The sequence below is a fragment of the Triturus cristatus genome, chromosome 3_2 (assembly GCF_964204655.1).
Source record: "Triturus cristatus chromosome 3_2, aTriCri1.1, whole genome shotgun sequence".
Lineage (NCBI taxonomy): Eukaryota > Metazoa > Chordata > Amphibia > Caudata > Salamandridae > Triturus > Triturus cristatus.
Window position 1 is genome coordinate 763,217,438 of NC_140584.1, and position 18,547 is coordinate 763,235,984.

Below are 18,547 nucleotides of genomic sequence, written 5' to 3' on the forward strand. Positions count from 1 at the left end.
GTCTGCGAACTAGGATAGTCAGAGACCCATGTTGGGCATCCTGCTTTAGTGTGTGAACTCCACAATATTTGTGAACTATGACACTTGTTGGTTCTAGCTTGGTTCCTTTCTCTATTCAGCGGACACAGGGCTGAATTAGACAAGTATACACGCAATGTCCTGGTGTTGAGTTTGCAGATTTGATTATAAATCTAAAAAATGTGAACACATTGGAGCCCACTTAAAAATAAAAAGCCGAATGATGTCGTTGTAAAATGTGGTGGTTAGGAGGGCACCGGGGCTAGATTTTTGGAGTTCTGTTCTCGGCAGCTTTTAAAAGATTTGCTGCTCCACGGACTCAAACTCAAGACTGCAGATTGCAGCATACCCAGTTATGAGTGAAGATCTTAGCTTGAAGTCCACCGAACTCTTGCAGAGTCTGCAGACTTTGGGCAGGTTCAAGCGCATTCTTGGGTTGTGATTGGCTTAAACATCAAACACCCTTCCACCACATCGAATAATTTAGAAAGGAGAAAGGTCAAGTTTAGGGCAGTGATTTTTTACTGCTTTCTGGATTAGTGACTACAGTATCTGACAAAAGGTTTGATCAACGCTGGCTTCTAATGGAATGGAGTAGAATAAGAGTTGCCCCCAGGGACAGAACCATTACGAGACCCATCTCAGACCACCCCTTCACTGCTTGCAGTTCCATCGGCAAACTGCTACAACATATGGGGGGCGACTGCGATGAGTCTTTTTAATGCATTTCAGAGGCTTTTTAAGCCACATTAGGGTTTCAAAACTGACAGCCTCATTACAATGGAGGCGGTTGGTTTTGAAACTGACTGGACATGTTGTGTGGCTTCTGAGTCCATCTGCCAGTCGGAACCAGCACGTTATCCCTATGGATGGCGTTTTACACTCTCTGGATTGCAATGCTTGGTTTCCAACAGGCTTTCCATGCTGGGCTTTCTGACCTTGAAATTCTGTCCAAAAGTGAGTTTGGGGGCCCCTGGCAGTGCCCCCTTCTTCCTTCAGCCTCTGGTTAGGGGCTTATGGTGCTCCCCCTGTTGATTCATGCACCATGTAGACTGCTATGGTCAGCCAATGAGGCAAGGCAGCAGTTCCAAGCCTCCTGGGACGTCCGAGGCAGAGCTGTAGGTAAGTGTGTGTTTTTTTCTCATAAATGTCTTTTCTCAAACTGAATGGGGCCAAGACAGAAATTATGATTTTAGGCCATGCGTCCCCTGCAAATTTAGATCTGATGTGGCCCAGCTGTCTTGGCCCTTCTCCGGCTCCCAAGACTCAGATTAAAAGATTGGGTGTATGGTTTGACTGTAATCTCAATTTTACAGTACAAGCACGCAAAGTGGCGGCCAGTTGTTATGGCCTCCTTAGGATGCTGAGGAAGATTCTTCCCCTTCTCCCGTTCGAGGCTAGGCGATTGCTGGTCCAAGCTCTGGTTTTATCACGGCTGGATTATGCGAATGCAGTTTATTTGGGAGCGCCATTAGGAACCACAAAGATTCTTCAGACTGTTCAGAATTGTGCAGCTCGCCTTTTAATGAACATCCCGAAACGCAGCTCGGCTAGGCTAGCCATTAGACAGCTGCATTGGCTTCCAGTTCTGGAGAGAATTAGGTTTAAGGCGATGTGTATTATTCATAAGTCGCTTGGGGGTACTGGTCCACCTATAATTCAGCCCATGGTGCAGTTATACCGGACTAACAGAACTCTTAGATCCAGTTACAAACGATTTCTTGTGGTTCCTCTGATTAAACGGTCAAGGACTGGAGGGCGTCGGTTCCCCTACAATGCGGCAATGTTCTGGAACCGGCTTCCCCACTATATTCGTCTTGAGCAGGATTATCTCAGATTTAGGAGGCAATTGAAGACCTTTTTCTTCCCGTAAATAGTGGTGAGTGATTAGATGTCATAGCAAGCGCTGGGATGCCCTCGGGTAGCCATGCGCTATATAAGTCTGTATTCATTCAGTAATGTTTTTTACATGCGTGCGTTTGTGTATGTATGAATGTTTGTTAATGAGTCTTGTGAATGGATGGGTTTATGTGTGTGTGCGCATGTGAATGCATGGCTGTGAGTTTGTATGTGTGCATGTGCATGTGCGTCCTGTATGCTTCCTTCCCTCCTAAACTTACCGGCCGCCACATCTCTCTGGACAAAACCCATACACCATTCAATGCGAACTCTGTTGAGACAAGTGGTCCCCAGACTCCGATATCATGTGTTAACCCAGATTCAATTGAGATACCTACTGCTTCTTTTCAGGTTCCTTTAGTGCAAATGACTGAGACAATTGAGGATCAGAATAATCAGGACACTGGTCTACTGGCTGATAGCATTTCAGTTGGCCTGGATATGTGTGAAAGCAGCAGTTCGCTACTCCAAGACTTAAGCACAGCAAATTCCACAGTGCAACAGATAAGACAGCAAGGTGCAGCACCCGGTCAAGTATCATCTATGCCACTTCCTAAAGCCGCATATCCCATCTTTTCACATCCCCCTTACCCTGAAGGCCATTGTCTATGATTCAAATTGTATTGCAGGTTGCTATGGCCAATAATGACTTAGCTTTTGATAATGTATCACACTAAGAGATTCTGCCACCTGTTAGCGTTGATCTCCTCCAAGAGACTCCCATTCTGGATGTTAACAATAAAGATACAGGAAACCTTTTTAATAAGGACTTAATCTATAAACGTCCCTTAATCTGTGATCAAAATTTTATCAATCTATCCAAAATCGTGCGCACTTCGCGCCATCTGCTTTGCTTGCTCCCTCGCTTTTCTTTCCACCGATAGCTTTGATATTACAGCAAGTTTTAGGGAGATTTTATCAACCAGAGCTGCCCAATCCCAGGCCAATAGGGAAATTAATGAGCAATTTTGTATGGTAAATTAGGTTTTGCTCCAATGCAATGCTCCTATGGGCCAAACAGAACAGAGGACCTCTGACCTTGAAGACAAGAGATGGAAGATTGAGCATGCATATCGATCTATGGGCATAGAGTAAGGGCCGGAGAAGGGCCAAAATGTTGACAAGTTTATAACTGATCGGATCCAGTGACATGTAGTTTCTGCTGAAGATTGTGACTTTACAATCATGCATGCCCATAGAGTTGATAGCAAAGTGTCTTCCAACGCAAAATATTCTCTAACGATTCTTGTTAATTTGGGGTTTATTGTATCAAAGAAAATACTTACTAAAGTATTGCAGTCCAAAATCTTTAAAACTGCATTTAATTATTTGATTTGGATATTTTTCGACATGTCATTATCTACCACTCACAGGTGTGAGGAATTTAAGTCCATGATTGAGCTGTTCAAGGAAGTTGGAGCAAAAGGAGATCTAGTCCAGCAGGGAAGGCTGAAGGGTATCCATCATGGATGATTTAATATTTTCTATTCAGTTCCAGAAGCTGCTGACATTTTGGAGCGACTCAACTTTGAGGATTAGTAGTTGGGATTTTCTTTCCCCATATCTTTTCATGGAGGAATTTTCATTTGCCTATACTGTTTGTTTTGATTGCTGCATGACTATGAATTATACACATTTTATGGACATTTTATATAGACATTTTGGTGATGGAATGAAATGTTTTTGACTTGCTGACCTTGGGTTAAACTCCCATAGGGTGAGCTGAAAACTTTTCATCTATTTCTCATACCCTATTGTGGAGCCAGCGCAGTTTTATTATTGTATCGCACATGTATTTTGTCATTTCAAGGGCATTCGATGTATGAATTTAGAGGATGTGATGTAGTTCAATTGTTTTGCTGAGGTGCAGACTAGCCCCACAGGGTCATAAGTTAAGAAGTGAGAAGTTTTTGACTAGATGCCCATACCACCCGGGACAGCAGTTCTGGGTGCATCACCAAGACACTCATTCCAGGGGGATGGCAATGGGGTAGCACAGTATGGGAGGTCACTGGTGGGAGGGCGCAGCAATTTAATCCTCGGGAGCCATGATGTGTGGAGCCCAGGGAGGATTTACAGGGGAGAGGGAGGGTTGGTGGGGTAAGGGGGCGTACTTGAGAAAAAACAAAAAGAAAGTTGAAAAGTCATGCTAGAACATTTCCAAAAGACAATGACTAGATGTCAAAAAGTGGGATTTCTCATAATACAATGATATAGTATCTCAAAAGTGGAGAATGCTGCTGTCTGTAGTTTCGTAGGGCTCCGACAATCAAAAAGTTAAGATTAACATGGTAACCAAGCCTATAAAGGGTGCCTACTGCAATGCCATTGGTATTAACAATAAGATTAAATAAAGGTCAATACTGGCTTGGCTGAGAGGACTTAATGGTAATGTTATTGTTTTTTACAGGAAACTCATCTAAAAACCCTGCTGCACTAGCTAAGCCTCCCAGGTTTCATTACCCATGAGGTTTTTGCTTTGGCTAACACATCAGTTAAGGGTTTGGGCATAATCATTTCTAAACAGCTTCAGTGCAAAGTTCTCTAGGTGATAAGGGTCCCAGGGGTGAGATGGATTTGGGTTGAAGTCTCGATACGATAGCAACTTGTTCATTTTATAAGCTATTATGGCGATATAGAAGACAGAATCACCACCTTAGAAATAACATTCTATTTTGCCATTGGATCAAGGGGGCCAATTGTATTGGGAGAGATTTCCAGTTTATTAAAAATGTAAAGCTTGACCGCCCCCAAATTAACAAGCAACAAAAAAAAGAATACATCGGCTTGCTTTTTGATAAAGATAAAACATGACCTTGACTTAGGAGATCTGTGGTGGGCTGAGTATCTCCTGGATAAATCTTATACTTGCTTTCCAAAGTGTTTACCTTGGCTTTTCATATCGTATTTTTTTTTTATCGCACTCTCTGTACAAAGGCAAGATGGATATTTTACCCTTTGTTTTTTCTGAACTTCATTCCCACTATCGAGCTGATAGGAGATCTCAGCAAGATCCACTGTAGATGCTTTCTCCTTTTCTGTATAGGACACTCTGAAAACTTGTACTTGTGGTGAAGCCATCTCTTTTACAGACTATTAAACAAAATAAAGCGAAAGCTATCCAAATACAATCTGCCCTACAGTTTGCAACGTTAGCCTTTATTGTGTCAAATTCACAAGTAGCCAGAGCAAAGTTAAGCCAAGCTCGGCAGAATTTAAAAGACCAGTTAAAAGTTGTGGAAATAGTGAATCAAAATACCTCTTTCTAAAAATGTTACGAGGAAAGCGAACATGATAGTTGCTAACTTGCCTGATCAATAAGGAAAACAATAATAGCAGTATTCCATGCTTAATGCTATTAAAGACAAAATTGTTACCCAGCCAGATTTAATTGCAAATGTTTTTTTGAAACATTGTTCAAAGCTGTACTCTGTAACTGAAGAATCCACACTAGAGATTATTATTAACTTTTTGAGAACCATAAAGATTTCATACAGTGTCAAAGACTTTAAGCTGTAAGAATTAACTCTAAACAAATATTTGCAGCGATGTGGAGATATTTGCCCTGTGGAACTCACAGAGCTGTTATAGTTATTAGTGTATAAGATTATGATTGGCATGCTATGAGTTGTTGACCCAGTAACTATCTGTTAATGGATCCAAATGATGGTGATTTTCATATTTTTAATAACTAGAGTATATGACCTTTTTCTTTTGATTTTTCCCTTCTTTGTTTATTTTTGTGCAGATCCTTTTTTAATTATATAATGAATATATGCTGTATCTGTGATCTTGATGCAGGGAGAAACTGGCGTAATAGATTGTGTCAATGTACGTGTTTCATTTTATGGATTTACTTTTCCACTTCCTAAATTATAATAAATAAAAAAGTCAATGATCTCTTTGGAATAGCCAGAATTTCACAATTGCGGGGGGTATGGTGCAGGTGTATTGTTAGAAGAATTTATTTTATGTTAGAGAAAACATAGAAATTAACTGAAAAAAAACAAAGGTTAAAGTGGACCTTAAAAAAACCATAGCGTTTGACAGAAAAAAAGAACAAAGAGTAACATAATGTTATAGAGGGTTCTTTTAATAATATAAAAACTAACATTTAATACAAAACGAAAACATCACCAGTTATAGTGAACTCAGCTAATTATAACTTGGGCCCCTTCCATGCACTGATTATAACCTCACATATTACATCACTCATGACCTCATTGATCCTGTGATCCAGACCACGTCAGGCCAAAACCCATATGGGACCTTTCTCATTGTGTGATTGTCACAATTAATCACTGAAATTACAGGTTGGATGACAACAGATCGGTACTGGAAGATTGAATAGCTTGGTTCTGCTACCCATCTACACCCCCATTAAGAGTGCCATGCCATCCATGGTGAGCCACCTTAGGCTATACATCTATAAATATACACTACGTTTTACAGCCAAAGAATTGCATAAATCCACCGCCTCTTCCAATAATCCATTGTTTTATAATCACTTTGTTCATGAAAGGTGAACAAAACCTAAATATTCTAATTCCAGTCAGTGCAATATCTTAGCTTCACTTTGAAGAAAGCATCATTTGATACCAACTAACCTAAAATATATAGGTAATATAAAAAAATATACAATCAGTAGTTATCATGTGTAACAACTGCCTATATTGCCATCTTGGAGTTCCGACGATATGGCCTGACCCACCTAAACCATAGGATTGGGCGATGTCCTCGTTGCTTCTTTACGCCTCCTTCATTTTTTTTCAGGACTCAGGGTGCAAATTTCCCACGTCCTCAATGGCAGCCAGAACATTTTTCATGTAGTTGCTGCTAGCCAGTAAGAGACCTTTAGCCTGCAAACAAGTCTTTATGTTCCTATGAACTGAAAAAAAGAGGAGAAAAAGCTCCTGCATCCAGTCGGAATGTACTATTTTTGGAGATTTGAGTGAGCTGATGAGCTGAGAGCCAGGGCTCACCCGCCTTCCGTGGACCAACAGTCCAGATATCTCTGTCTTTATGGACAGTCGATGAGACTTTGCCCATTATGAATGGATTTTGCTACATATTTGTTTCACAGGTCCTTGACCATTCACTATGCTAAATTATTCTTGTCACTAGTGCAGCCTGTGACTGCAGAGGCTCCTTCCAATCATTGAAAGAATGTCCCATCTGTTCTGCTGTGATTTATTGCAGGGTTTATTAATTGATATTATCATTTATGATAACTTCACATACCTCGCACAATGTCGTAAAAATAGATGCTGTTGATTGTTTTCAGAGTTAGTGATCATGTTTCTGCTTTGCTGTGATTAAGCCTTCAGGCAAGAAGCAGATGTCGATGACGAAACATTTGGATGTTTTTGTAAAAAGCTGGCAGCAAAATACATTGTTGATTAAGCTGACAGCACTTTATTTTCTGGCAAATTAAATGTGTGACCCACTTCATTAAACGATGCGTGCTCTCATGATTCACTTTATAAATCTATTACCCTTTTCAAATCTTACTTGCACTAATTACAACTTGTTTAACTTGCTTTCAGTAGCCATGCAGCCTTAAGGTAAACTAATTTGGCCTCTGTTGTTTGAGCAGACACAATTGATAACAGTAGATTAATAATGTTTCTTCTTGTATAAATTGCCATGCTTGCTCAAATCTAAATCTGGCATGTTCTAATAGTGCAACAGTTTTTTACTAATTCTTTTTTTCTTTACCCCATACAGAAGGAAACTGCTTCCCTGAATGGGATGGATTAGTCTGCTGGCCTAGAGGGACGCCAGGAAAAACTTTGGCAGTTACTTGTCCGTCCTACATTTATGACTTCAATCACAGAGGTAATGCATCTTTCATGAGTTGTTGCTCTTAACAAGCAAACAAAAACACTTATACATAATGAGACATAATACAAATATGAGGGTTGATCTTAACTATGATTTCTATATATTATGACAGTATACACTGCCCAGCAATGCCTTAGTGGTTGCAAATGATGAACCCACTGTAAAAAAACAAGAATTATTTACAACTATCAGGCTTATTACGATGTTGTTTGGAGTTGCATCTGACCAACACCGTCTTGGTCTCCGGACCGCCGAACTCTGGTCAGTGGGTCCGACTGCCTGATTACGATGCAACCGAAAACTGTTTGGTAGGAAACTCACATTTCTCTATGGGAGCCTGTGTTATGACCGTTATCTGGCCGTAATACAGGCTCCCATAAATAAATGGACTGTGCATCAATCCCTGCACCAATCCCTGCGTGCAGGAATTTACAGGGGGGAACCATAGATGCATCCTTGGTCAACAACCGTAGAACGCGTAGCCAAAGGGGCCCTGCTAGAGGCCCCCCAGAGTCACTTTCCAACAGCCTTTCTGTGTCAAAAACTCTGGCACAGAATAGCTATAGGAAACCAAAATCGTAATCCTGATGGCAGAAACAGCATCCATAGGCAATTACGGTGCGGTTCTGACCAGCCAGAAGACTTCTCGAGCCGGTCGAAACCACATCGGAATGACTGGCCGGTTCATGTCTGACCGCTGACATCGTAATTTCGTGGTCGGACACAAACTGACTGTGTCGGTCAGAAAGCCATAGTAATTTGCTCCTATATGTATTGGATTAAATTTACATGACACTGTTTTTCAAGTCCATTAGACAAATATCTTCAAACAATTAACTTTTTTCATTTGAAAGTTGCATTAAGCACTGTTCAGTACATTTACTGACATCCAATTTAAATTATTCAAGAATTACTTGTGAATCAATGAATGCTGCCATTACATGAAACATTGTAATAACTGACATTATCCAGATCAAACGCAGCACTGAGTGTATATCAGTAAGGTAAACAGTTCATAACAGGAAAGAGTAACATGTATAATATTGCAGAGACTGCATCAGATAGAAAAATGAGCTTTGGCAACACCAATAATTTTGTATATTTATAATGGTTGCACAACAAAAATAAGTCGGTACTGGATAGATGGTAGCCATTCGAATTTGCATCGCACACAGAAAATAGTTGCATTGCTGAAGTGCATGCTTCTTCGCACAAATACAGGTGCAGTATAAAAGTATAAGTTTCCCTTATAGTGAGACAACCTTGCAGACATCATCAAAAAGGAGGATCGATTAAATCCCTCTTGTGCACAGAAAGGAAAGTAGTTCAGGCAACTCCATTATTTGGAACCTTTGATGCAAACATCTCCATTGTGCATCTGGACAATGTGAAACGGAGTTGCACTCGGCATGAATGAATCCCCATGTCCAATTCTATTACAGTATTATATAGATGGCACTGTCAGCAGTAACCCTGGGCGGGAAACTACGCTACGCTCGTGGAGTGTGCATAGCGAGCTCAGCTACGCACTACATAAATCGCACGTAGCACAGTGCAAAGCGGGCATTTTTTTCTCGCTCGCAGTCCTCAACGTCAAGTTGGCGACCGCGAGCGAGCAAAATCAACATCCTTGCGGTGCTTTTCCTTCGTGCATAACCGGCAACATCAAGTTGCCAATCGAGAGTGTGGAAAATAAACCTCCCGGCGAGATTCTCAATGTGGGGAGGTCAGGTTTCTCATGGGGAGTGGGCGCGTAGGCTCGTGACCGCTCGGGATGAGACACTACCAGTCCACTTTGAGAAAGCTGCCGCTCGAGTACAAATCTACTCGAGCGGCAGAAAACGACCGGTTGTACTGTGCATGATGACGTCCACAATGATTGCACAGTGTGGCAAGCATCCAGCACTGTGCAATCATTGCGAACAGCATTTCCCTACCGCACTACGCAGTTCGCGTAGCTACGCATAAGGCAACGTAGTGCAAAGTGCACTTCGCGTAGTGTAGCATAGCGCGACTACACGAACTACGCCCAGGGCTAGTCAGCAGTCTATTTGATGTCGATTGTGTCTGTGATTGTTGAACAACATGGACAGTGCTCTGACTTATCTCATTTCAAGAGCATGCTAAAATTTCACACTTATAACCCCTAAACAGGTGAGTCAGAACTGTGATTGCTTTACCTTGCTAGTGCATATTGTTAAGTGGAAATTGCTGTTGTCTGAAGATGGGCAATCATAACATATTAATGTGTTTTGTGTGAGGTTTGTCCATGATGCTTTTTTATGTGTTTTGGCAATTTTCATCAATCTCGTATAGCTGGTTGTGTTGGATCATGAAAGGTTCGTGTGATGACCAGTTTAGTAATGGTTTGGTGCTTGTGTAAAGGGAAAGTAAAGTGGATTTGTTCACAATAAATTGTAGTGTTGTATGTGCACAGTAGCATTTGCCAAGGGACTCTGATTCTTCTCTTTGAACTTGGTAGTTGGTTGACAATTGCTCTTTCTGTCCAAATTGCAACCCACTCTATTTTGGTATTTAGTAGTGATGTAATGATGTTTAGGTGACCATGTGGTATGATGGTGTGCCCGGGATCACTTTGAGTATAGCCATTTCAAGGTGGCCAAAATGACCAGCAGGTGGGTGGGTACTTTCTGGGTGTCAGGTTCCACCTCAATGGACAGGGACTCTTGCAAAAACACAAAGGTGCTGAAGCATTGTTCGGTGTCGGTGTGCTACCATCTTTCCGTCTGGATGAGACAGCTCAGGAACATTTTCTTCCAAGTCTATAGGGCACATGTTGCTGGTTGGTGCCTGGTTTGCTCTTCAGATGCACTGATGCAGGAGATATCCCACAGTGCAAAAAGGGTTTTAGATTCTATGGTTACCATGGTGACATGGCTCTCAGCGTCTGTGGTGCTCTGACTCTTAGACCGCAGTTCTGCTGCAGGCATATTCCCACAAAGACCATGCATCTCACTCAGGACCTAGCTCAGTAGATCCTGCAGCCACCACCGAGACCTGTGCATGAAAGCCCGATCCCCCCCCGACACTTTAGGTTGATTCAATTTCAGCTCTACAAACCTGGCAGCAAGTGCTCCCTGCTTTTAGGTCCATTCAAAGTGGTTTAGACTGCTAGAGCTTCGCAGTGTAACAGAGTTGTTTGCTTTATATTATGTTGTAGAATAGGTCATGAAAAGTGATGAAATCACAGCAAGTACAAAATCAATGTGCATAAAGCCTGTAAATATGTAAATGGCTGGTGTCATGTGAGCTCTAACCAGGTGAGAAACACCTTTCCTCAAATTTCTGTGTTCTTCATTGCCTTGAAAACCAAAGGTCTGCCACTCAAAGAAAGTACATCCTGAAGACCATCCACTTCCGACCCTGGGCCCGTGCAGTACTAGACCCTCCATCTCTCTGGACCTTTTCTGTATATTCATCTCAGGACATCTCTGCTGAACTTTCCACTTTCTCTTTCATTGGTTAAGCTGCCATCTAAGCTGTAGATCCAGCCAACGTTTTGAGAACCCATCTACTCTGAGGGCCCCCAGGATAAAGGCTACCAATAACTCCACGTACAAGTCCACTGTGCCAGTAAAAGAGCAGTAAATGAGCAAGTCCTGAGCCTGCTGGCTCATGATTAGCTCAGTTCTGAGTGGCATTAGACTGCAGTCATGGTAGCAGATATCAGTAATGGGACACAATATGAATTGGTTGGAAGCTGCTCACTTCAGGCACAGAACGAATGGGAGCAAACCTTGGCCTGGGCAGAGCCACTGTCGATACTCAAAAGTGACTACCTTCTTTCTCTCTTGCAAATAAGAATCTGTAGCTCTGGTGTGCGAGTGCACACATCCTTTACAAATGAATACTTCCTACCCCTAAATAAATCCATTCTTTGCAGAGTGAAGATGGGTAGTAGCGGCTACAAGGAAATAGTGCAAATAGCTCTGAGTGTGCCTTCTTGTCTCTTGCCTGAATGACTCACTTGTGTGTGTGCAGATGCAATCAATGGTTCTGTCCAGCACCATTTCTAGCATGTCTCGCATTGGCTTTGCCACTGACTTTGCTGATGTCACTGAAGGCACAGCTTTAGTAATAGGTTTTCAAACACCTTCCTGACATTGTATTGGCAGAGGGAGAAGTGGTTGATGAATACCAAGAAGCTGTTAAGAAACTAGCAATAAAATTTGATGTGCAACCTAGTTTGGTAGTTTTGAGGCACAAATCTTTTAAGCGTGCGCAACATCAGAGTGAGGATGTTGATACATATTTGAGTGCGTTACGTAAATTGTGTGCTGAGTGTCAATTAGGCGAATACCGTGATCAATTGGTGAGAGACCAGTTCATTGCACATTGTCATGACAAACAAATTCAACAAAAGTTACTCACAATGGGTAACACCAGTCTTGAGGAGACCATTAAAGTCGCGAAAAGTGTTGTATTGGCACAAAAATCCATTAAGGAATTGAGTGTATGTTCTAGTTCTAAGGAAACGGTCAATGCTGTTGCCTCTAGCAATGCTAACAGCACTTTACGAAAGATCAAATCTAATGAGAAAGGTATGTTTCAGAAGAAGAACATTTGTTACACGTGTGGTTACCCACCACATGGCGCTGACAACAGATTCTGTCCTCGTAAAAATGCAAAATGTCACAAATGTGGGAGTATTGGACATTTGGCAAAAGTCTGTCAATCTAGTATAAACAAAGTTGAGAAAGTTAATTGTGTGGTGAAGGATGGACAATTGAGTGATAGTGACATAGTACAAGATTTTCAGGACATGATCGTCACCATCACAGATGATGATATCGTCACGGGTGACCCATCTGAATGTGTGGATCCTTATGTGGATGTGTTGGTGGGCGATGTGTGCTTTAAGTTGTTGGTGGACTCAGGAGCACGCATAACTATGATTACATACAAACTATTCAAGAAATCATGGTGCGACAAAACGCTTTTTCCCCCTGACAGAGCACCAGTATCTTATGAGGGGCGCAAAATAGAATTGGAAGGCTATATTGAGGATGTATTGGAGTTTAAAGGTCGAAGGATTCAGGCTAAAATCTATGCTGCTGTTCGGGGTTTGAAGATTCTTGGTTGGTATCACCAAGGCCTCTTTGGCATGGTGTTGAGGCCTGGTACAAGTGAACAAGTCTTAGTTGTTCAAGATGTGCCTGAGTCTGTTTGTTTAGAAAATGAATTTACAAGAGTGTTTTCTGACACCCTTGGAAAAATTAATGGTTTCAAGCACAGAATAAAGATTAGAAAAGATGCTGTGCCTGTGAAGCACAAGGTTAGATCAGGCCCATTTAGCCTAAGGGGAGATCTCAAGTTAGAATTAGACAGATTGGAGAAATCATGGATTATTGAGGCAGTGGAATCGAGTTTATGGTTAAGTCCATTGTTGGTCGCATGAAAACGGAATGGGGAGATCCGCTTGTGCATCGATTTGAGGAGATTTGGGTTGATGCCCATCCGCTTCCCAAAATTGGTGATTTATTAGAGGAATTGAAAGATGCTCAATGGTTCTCCAAAATTGATTTAGCGTCTGCGTACCACCAAATCATGTTGGAAGATGAAACACGTCATTATACTGCTTTTAATTCTCCTTTTGGATCTTTCCAATTTTGCAGAATGCCGTTTGGTCTTGCGTCCGCCGCTTCGGTGTCCAAAGGGTCATGCAGACAGTTTTAAGAGATGTGAAGGGTGTTGTCATCTTCCAAGATGATGTGCTCATTTTCGCAAGACATTTAGAGGAGCATGACAAGATTTTGAGGACTGTGCTTGGCATCTTTGAAGAAAGAGGTATCGTAGTAAAAAAAATAAGTGTGAGTTCTGGAAAAGTAAGATAGAGTTTCTAGGAAATCTTGTTTCAGCTGATGGCGTAAGTCCTAGACCCGGTTTGGTAAAGGCTGTGGTTGAATGTCCTTGCCCCAAAAATAAGGAGGAATTAAGTTCATTTTTGGGTTTGTGTGAATTTTATTCACGCTTTATTCCTGATTATGCTAGCAAGATGAAAGTACTATCCAATATGCTGAGATCCAACGTCACATTTGTGTGGGATAGCAGTTGTCAGGAAACCTTTGAGCTGGTCAAATCTGAAATGGTGAATACTAAAACTCTTAGAGCATATGATCCCGCAGTTTCTTGTACAATTACCGTTGACGCTAGCAATTATGGTCTAGGGGCAGCACTTACACAATTTGAAGGTGTGAATGAGGTTACTATTAGTTATGCGTCTAGAGTCCTGAGTTGAACTATTCTGTGATTGAAAAGGAGCTTTTGGAATGTTATTGGGCTTGTGAAAAATTCAGTACTTACATTTGGGGCAGAAAGTTTGTCATTCAAACTGATCACAAACCTCTGATATATATTCTGGGTGGAGAACGTCTCAATTATGCCACGCCTCGCATTGCACGTTTAACCACCAAACTCCTGTGATTTTACGGTAAAGCACATTCCAGGGAAGCAGAATGTAAGGGCTGACATGTTGTCAAGACTTCCCGTAGGTGGAGATGATACTACAGATGTGGAGGAAGACAAGGAGGATTGTTTCATTGCTGTTGTGGATGCTGTTGAAAACAAAGCATGCAGTGAGACTGAATGGAAGGAAGCTCTGAGTCAAGATTCTAATCTTGCTACGGTCAAAGAATATCTTGTGAAAGGTTGGCCTAGGGAGAGATCTGTGTCCCAGGCTATCCAGCCTTTTTGGAAAGTGGCAGAGGAGTTGTCCATTGAGGATGGTGTAGTCATGAGAGATGGACGATGTGTTCCTCCCATGAATATCCGTATTAAGTTGATTGACTGTGCACATGATGGTCATCTGGGGGCGACCATGACAAAAAAGGCGGGTCAGGCTACATTATTGGTGGCCCTCCATGGACAAGGATATAGATGAGAGGATTAAGGTGTGCGTTGTTTGCAATGGCGCAGAAAAGGGGATGAAGGTTGTTACTCCTCCCCTCCAGCCTATCCCTTTCCCCACAAAGCCTTGGCTTAAGGTGGGTATCGATATGGTTGGCCCATTCAATTTTCTCCCTCACAACTTACGGTTTGCATTTGTTCTTATGGATTTCCATAGCAAGTGGCCAGAAGTTAAGTTTTGCTCATCTCCCACAGCGGGTAATGCCATCCTTTTTCTCAAAGAGATATTTATGAGGGAAGGTTTCCCGGAGGCCATTGTCTCGGACAATGGGGTACAGTTTGTCAATCAAGAAATGGGTGTGTTTTTGAGCAAATCTGGAGTGAAGAATCTTAAAAGCTCTGTTGGTCACCCTCAAACCAATGGTTTGGTAGAGAGGATGAACAGAGTGGTGATAGAATGCATCAAGTGGGCAAAGAGTCATGGTTATGATGTTGAAGGAGCTGTCAGGTCCATGCTGTGGTTTTTCCGCACTACGCCACATTCACTCACTAAAGTGGCGCCTTTTATATCGCTAAAAGGTAGAGTTCCTACTTCTACCCTTTATCCTGCTTGGCTGTTAAGGACTGTTTCTGAGAAAGTGTTGTGTTGGGTTGACAATGATGTGCTGGAAACCCGTGTTAAATTTGCACAAAGTAAAATGTCTGACAGGTACAATCTAAAGAAATCTTCTAAGACAGTCAATGTGTCTCCTGGGGACATGGTTTGCATCAAAAGCACCAGCTTTGTTAAAAAAGGGGGTAGGTCTTTCGGTGAACCAGTCAGGGTAGAGAAAGTTTGTGGGGGTGCTGTCATGGTTCAGGGTGGACATTGGTGGAACCTAGCAAAAGTTGTTAAGGTCCGATCTGCCGGGGACAATTGCAATGGCACCAGTCGTGTTGAGCTTTCAGAAGATCCGCCCAATTATCCAGCCGTTGAGTCCTCAAGAACTGTCTCTAAAACCAATGTGACGTGCCAAGCACCAAGGAAGTCTACTCGTGCCAGACGTCTTCCTTGGAAATTACGTTGAATCTGCAGAAGTGTTTTATTTTCCACAATGTGCATTCTGTGCTGATTGTAGTGCTTTAGTTATTTTTATTATGTTCTTTTTCTTTCCGTTTTCTTTTGGGTTTTACTTGCTTGGTTTCTTTTTACAGTTTTGCATTTAATGCGGTTTGTTTTTCAAGAAAAAAAAGAGGTAATATGTTGTGCTTACCAATGCTTGTTTAAGGTTCCTTATAGAGCCTTTATGTATTGTCATGGTGCTCTGTGATAATTTTCCAAGAAGAGTCAGTTGGTGCCTCTCTGCTGTGCTGTGAGGAGTGGTGGCTCGTTGTACCCACGAATAAAAAGGCCTGTGACCTTACTACTGTGTCCTGTGGTCAGGAAGCTATCTTTAGGCCACAACAGGCCGTCAGTATTGTCCCAAGTGGAATTGATCTTACTGAGCGATGCCTGTCCATGGGTATTGACTATTGGGGGACGGATTGATATTGCAATCTTTAGAGGCACTTTTCCAGACCTTACGGAGAACCAGTCCCGCTCGCAGCCGGAGGGTATTGGGACCTATTAATATCCAACTGCTTGTGGGGGTGCAAGTAGGCAAGTCATAAGTGAGGAAGCAGAGCCTCCTACTGATATTAACATTGCTACATCAGTAGGAATGCCCGCTGTAAAACAGAAAAGAAAGACTGGGCATGGGAAATCAATTTGCAGTAAAAGGAAGCAGCCTATTCGCAGGGCCCCCGTTCGTACCCAAACATATACCCAAACACGTCTTTCCACTTGGATACAGTCTTCATCAGGTTCTGATATAGCTGAAGCCCCTGATTCCTCTGCGCCCACACAAAATGTGAAACTGAGCAACTCTACTAGCACAACAGAGTGAAGCAGCACCCTGCCTTGAGAATTATCGGGACATTGTTGCCAATATTGTCGCGGCGTTGGTGACTAAACAAATCACTGAACTTATTGATAAAAAGTTTGCCTAGACAATTGGCTATACTCATGGGAGGAGCTGGCCAATTGATGAGAAATTTACAAATGGTGGTTGACAATAAGGATGGTGGGTGCGGGGCAAACGTAAGTGAAGGCATTGTAATGAGTATCCCAATTTCTGAAACTGTGTCACAAACAATCAGAATCATTGCTCCCATAAATACCCTGTGCTTACCACATGATCAATCTAGGGGTTGTCCCCAATTGACCCTGGATAGACATGGTACCATACCCCCCTAAACCTATAACCATCCCAAATATCCACACTACTAGGGTTGACGTTAATAGGTTAAACAGGCCCAATGGATTAGACCAGAACAGGTTGTTTAGTACCAAGAGCAACAATGTCCCAGTTGCCCCAAGCATTAACTGCCCAATGGTAAATCAGGATGTTTTGAGCCTGCCACCCGCTGCTTGCCCCTATGTGCTGGTATTGGCAGGGGTACCAGCTTTGAAGAAGGATCAGCATGAGTCATGGGATCAGCTACGCAACAAATGTGCGGACTGGCTGTCAAGGCATAGGAGGATTCATGCATCTGAAATAAAGGATATTATTATGGCACGCAGAGTTGGGTGGGTGGGAGCATCTAAAAAGAATATTGAAGGGGACTGTATTGTTATTAACTTTCGCAGATCATCCTTGGTGCGATACCTACTAAGGGATTGCAAATTTACTACATTCAATAATTCTAATATATTCGCATTACCCCTTGGTATTTTTACAAACCAAGTTATGCCCTCGTATCTACAAGCCCACTTTTACCACTCCTAATATGTTTCAGGCCCTGTCTGGATTAGATACCCAGGACTGACTACCAATTTTTGGGGAAAACATTGATTCTGTTATTATCTCACCTTGCCCTGCCCGTAACTGAGTCTACTATTCCCCATACACAAATGAAGATTACAGCTTGCTCAGACCTCCGCATTCTAAGCTGGAATGTTGCAGGGCTGTATTCTAAACTACACCAACCAGACTGGGTACAAGTTATTAAAGATCAAGACATTATTTTATTTCGGGAAACATGGGCTACTCAAGATTTGTATATTAATGGATTTGAATGCCATAATATTTAAGCCACAACCCCCAGGTACGGTCGACCGTCTGGCTTATCAATCTGGGTAAACATTCAGACAGGGGGTAGCATAAAATCTGTATGCACAGATAATAATAATTTTCAATGTATATTGTTTAACAGGGGGATTTCTTTTTTGATAATACATTTTTATAATAATGATTTTCACTCTGTTCCAAATACACATTTTATAAATTTGTTTAATTTTATTGCATCTACTGAAAAATCCAAAGACTCTTTTAAGCCAGCTGGAAATCTGTCTAGGGGGTGATTTTAATGTTAAGTTATCTCAATCACGGGTAAGGACCATCCACATAGCTATGAAGAAATATGTAATAGGGGTAGAGAGCTAATGGACTATCTGAATATCCATAACTTAGTCAATGTTATGGATATTGCTGCAATTACAAAAGACAATGCCCCCCCTGAACCGACATTTAGAGGGAGGGGCTGCTCATCGACAATTGGCTATGTTTTTGTCTCCCCCGTTTTACAAGCTAGCCTTCTTAAAGCCAAGATTATGGCCACAACCTTTGGGGACCACAATCCAATACAAATAGCATTACGAATGTCTCCAGTTCCAATGCCACAGATAGAATGTGGTGCCAGGGATCTATTACCATCTACAGATAACCTCAGACTGGTATGGCGAGGCGTTAACAACACCGACCTATTCAGTTCAATGGTTAAGGGTAACATGAATCTCATTGATATCTGTCTTAAGCACCTCGATCCACACCCTGAGGCTATTACCGCCTTCACTGAACTTTGCGGAGCCAAAAAATCCCTGCTGTCCAAACCCATTTCT

The 18,547-nt window shown here is 42.0% G+C and overlaps 1 protein-coding gene across 1 annotated transcript in view; it reads left to right on the top strand.

Annotated features, from left to right (window-relative positions):
* The window catches only part of PTH2R (parathyroid hormone 2 receptor), a 1,278,649-nt gene that overhangs the window by 430,200 nt on the left and 829,902 nt on the right, over positions 1-18,547 (top strand). The window contains exon 3 of the mRNA XM_085646864.1: positions 7,645-7,755. Within this exon, the coding sequence (XP_085502990.1) occupies positions 7,645-7,755 (111 nt within the window). The remainder of the gene's footprint in view (positions 1-7,644; positions 7,756-18,547) is intronic.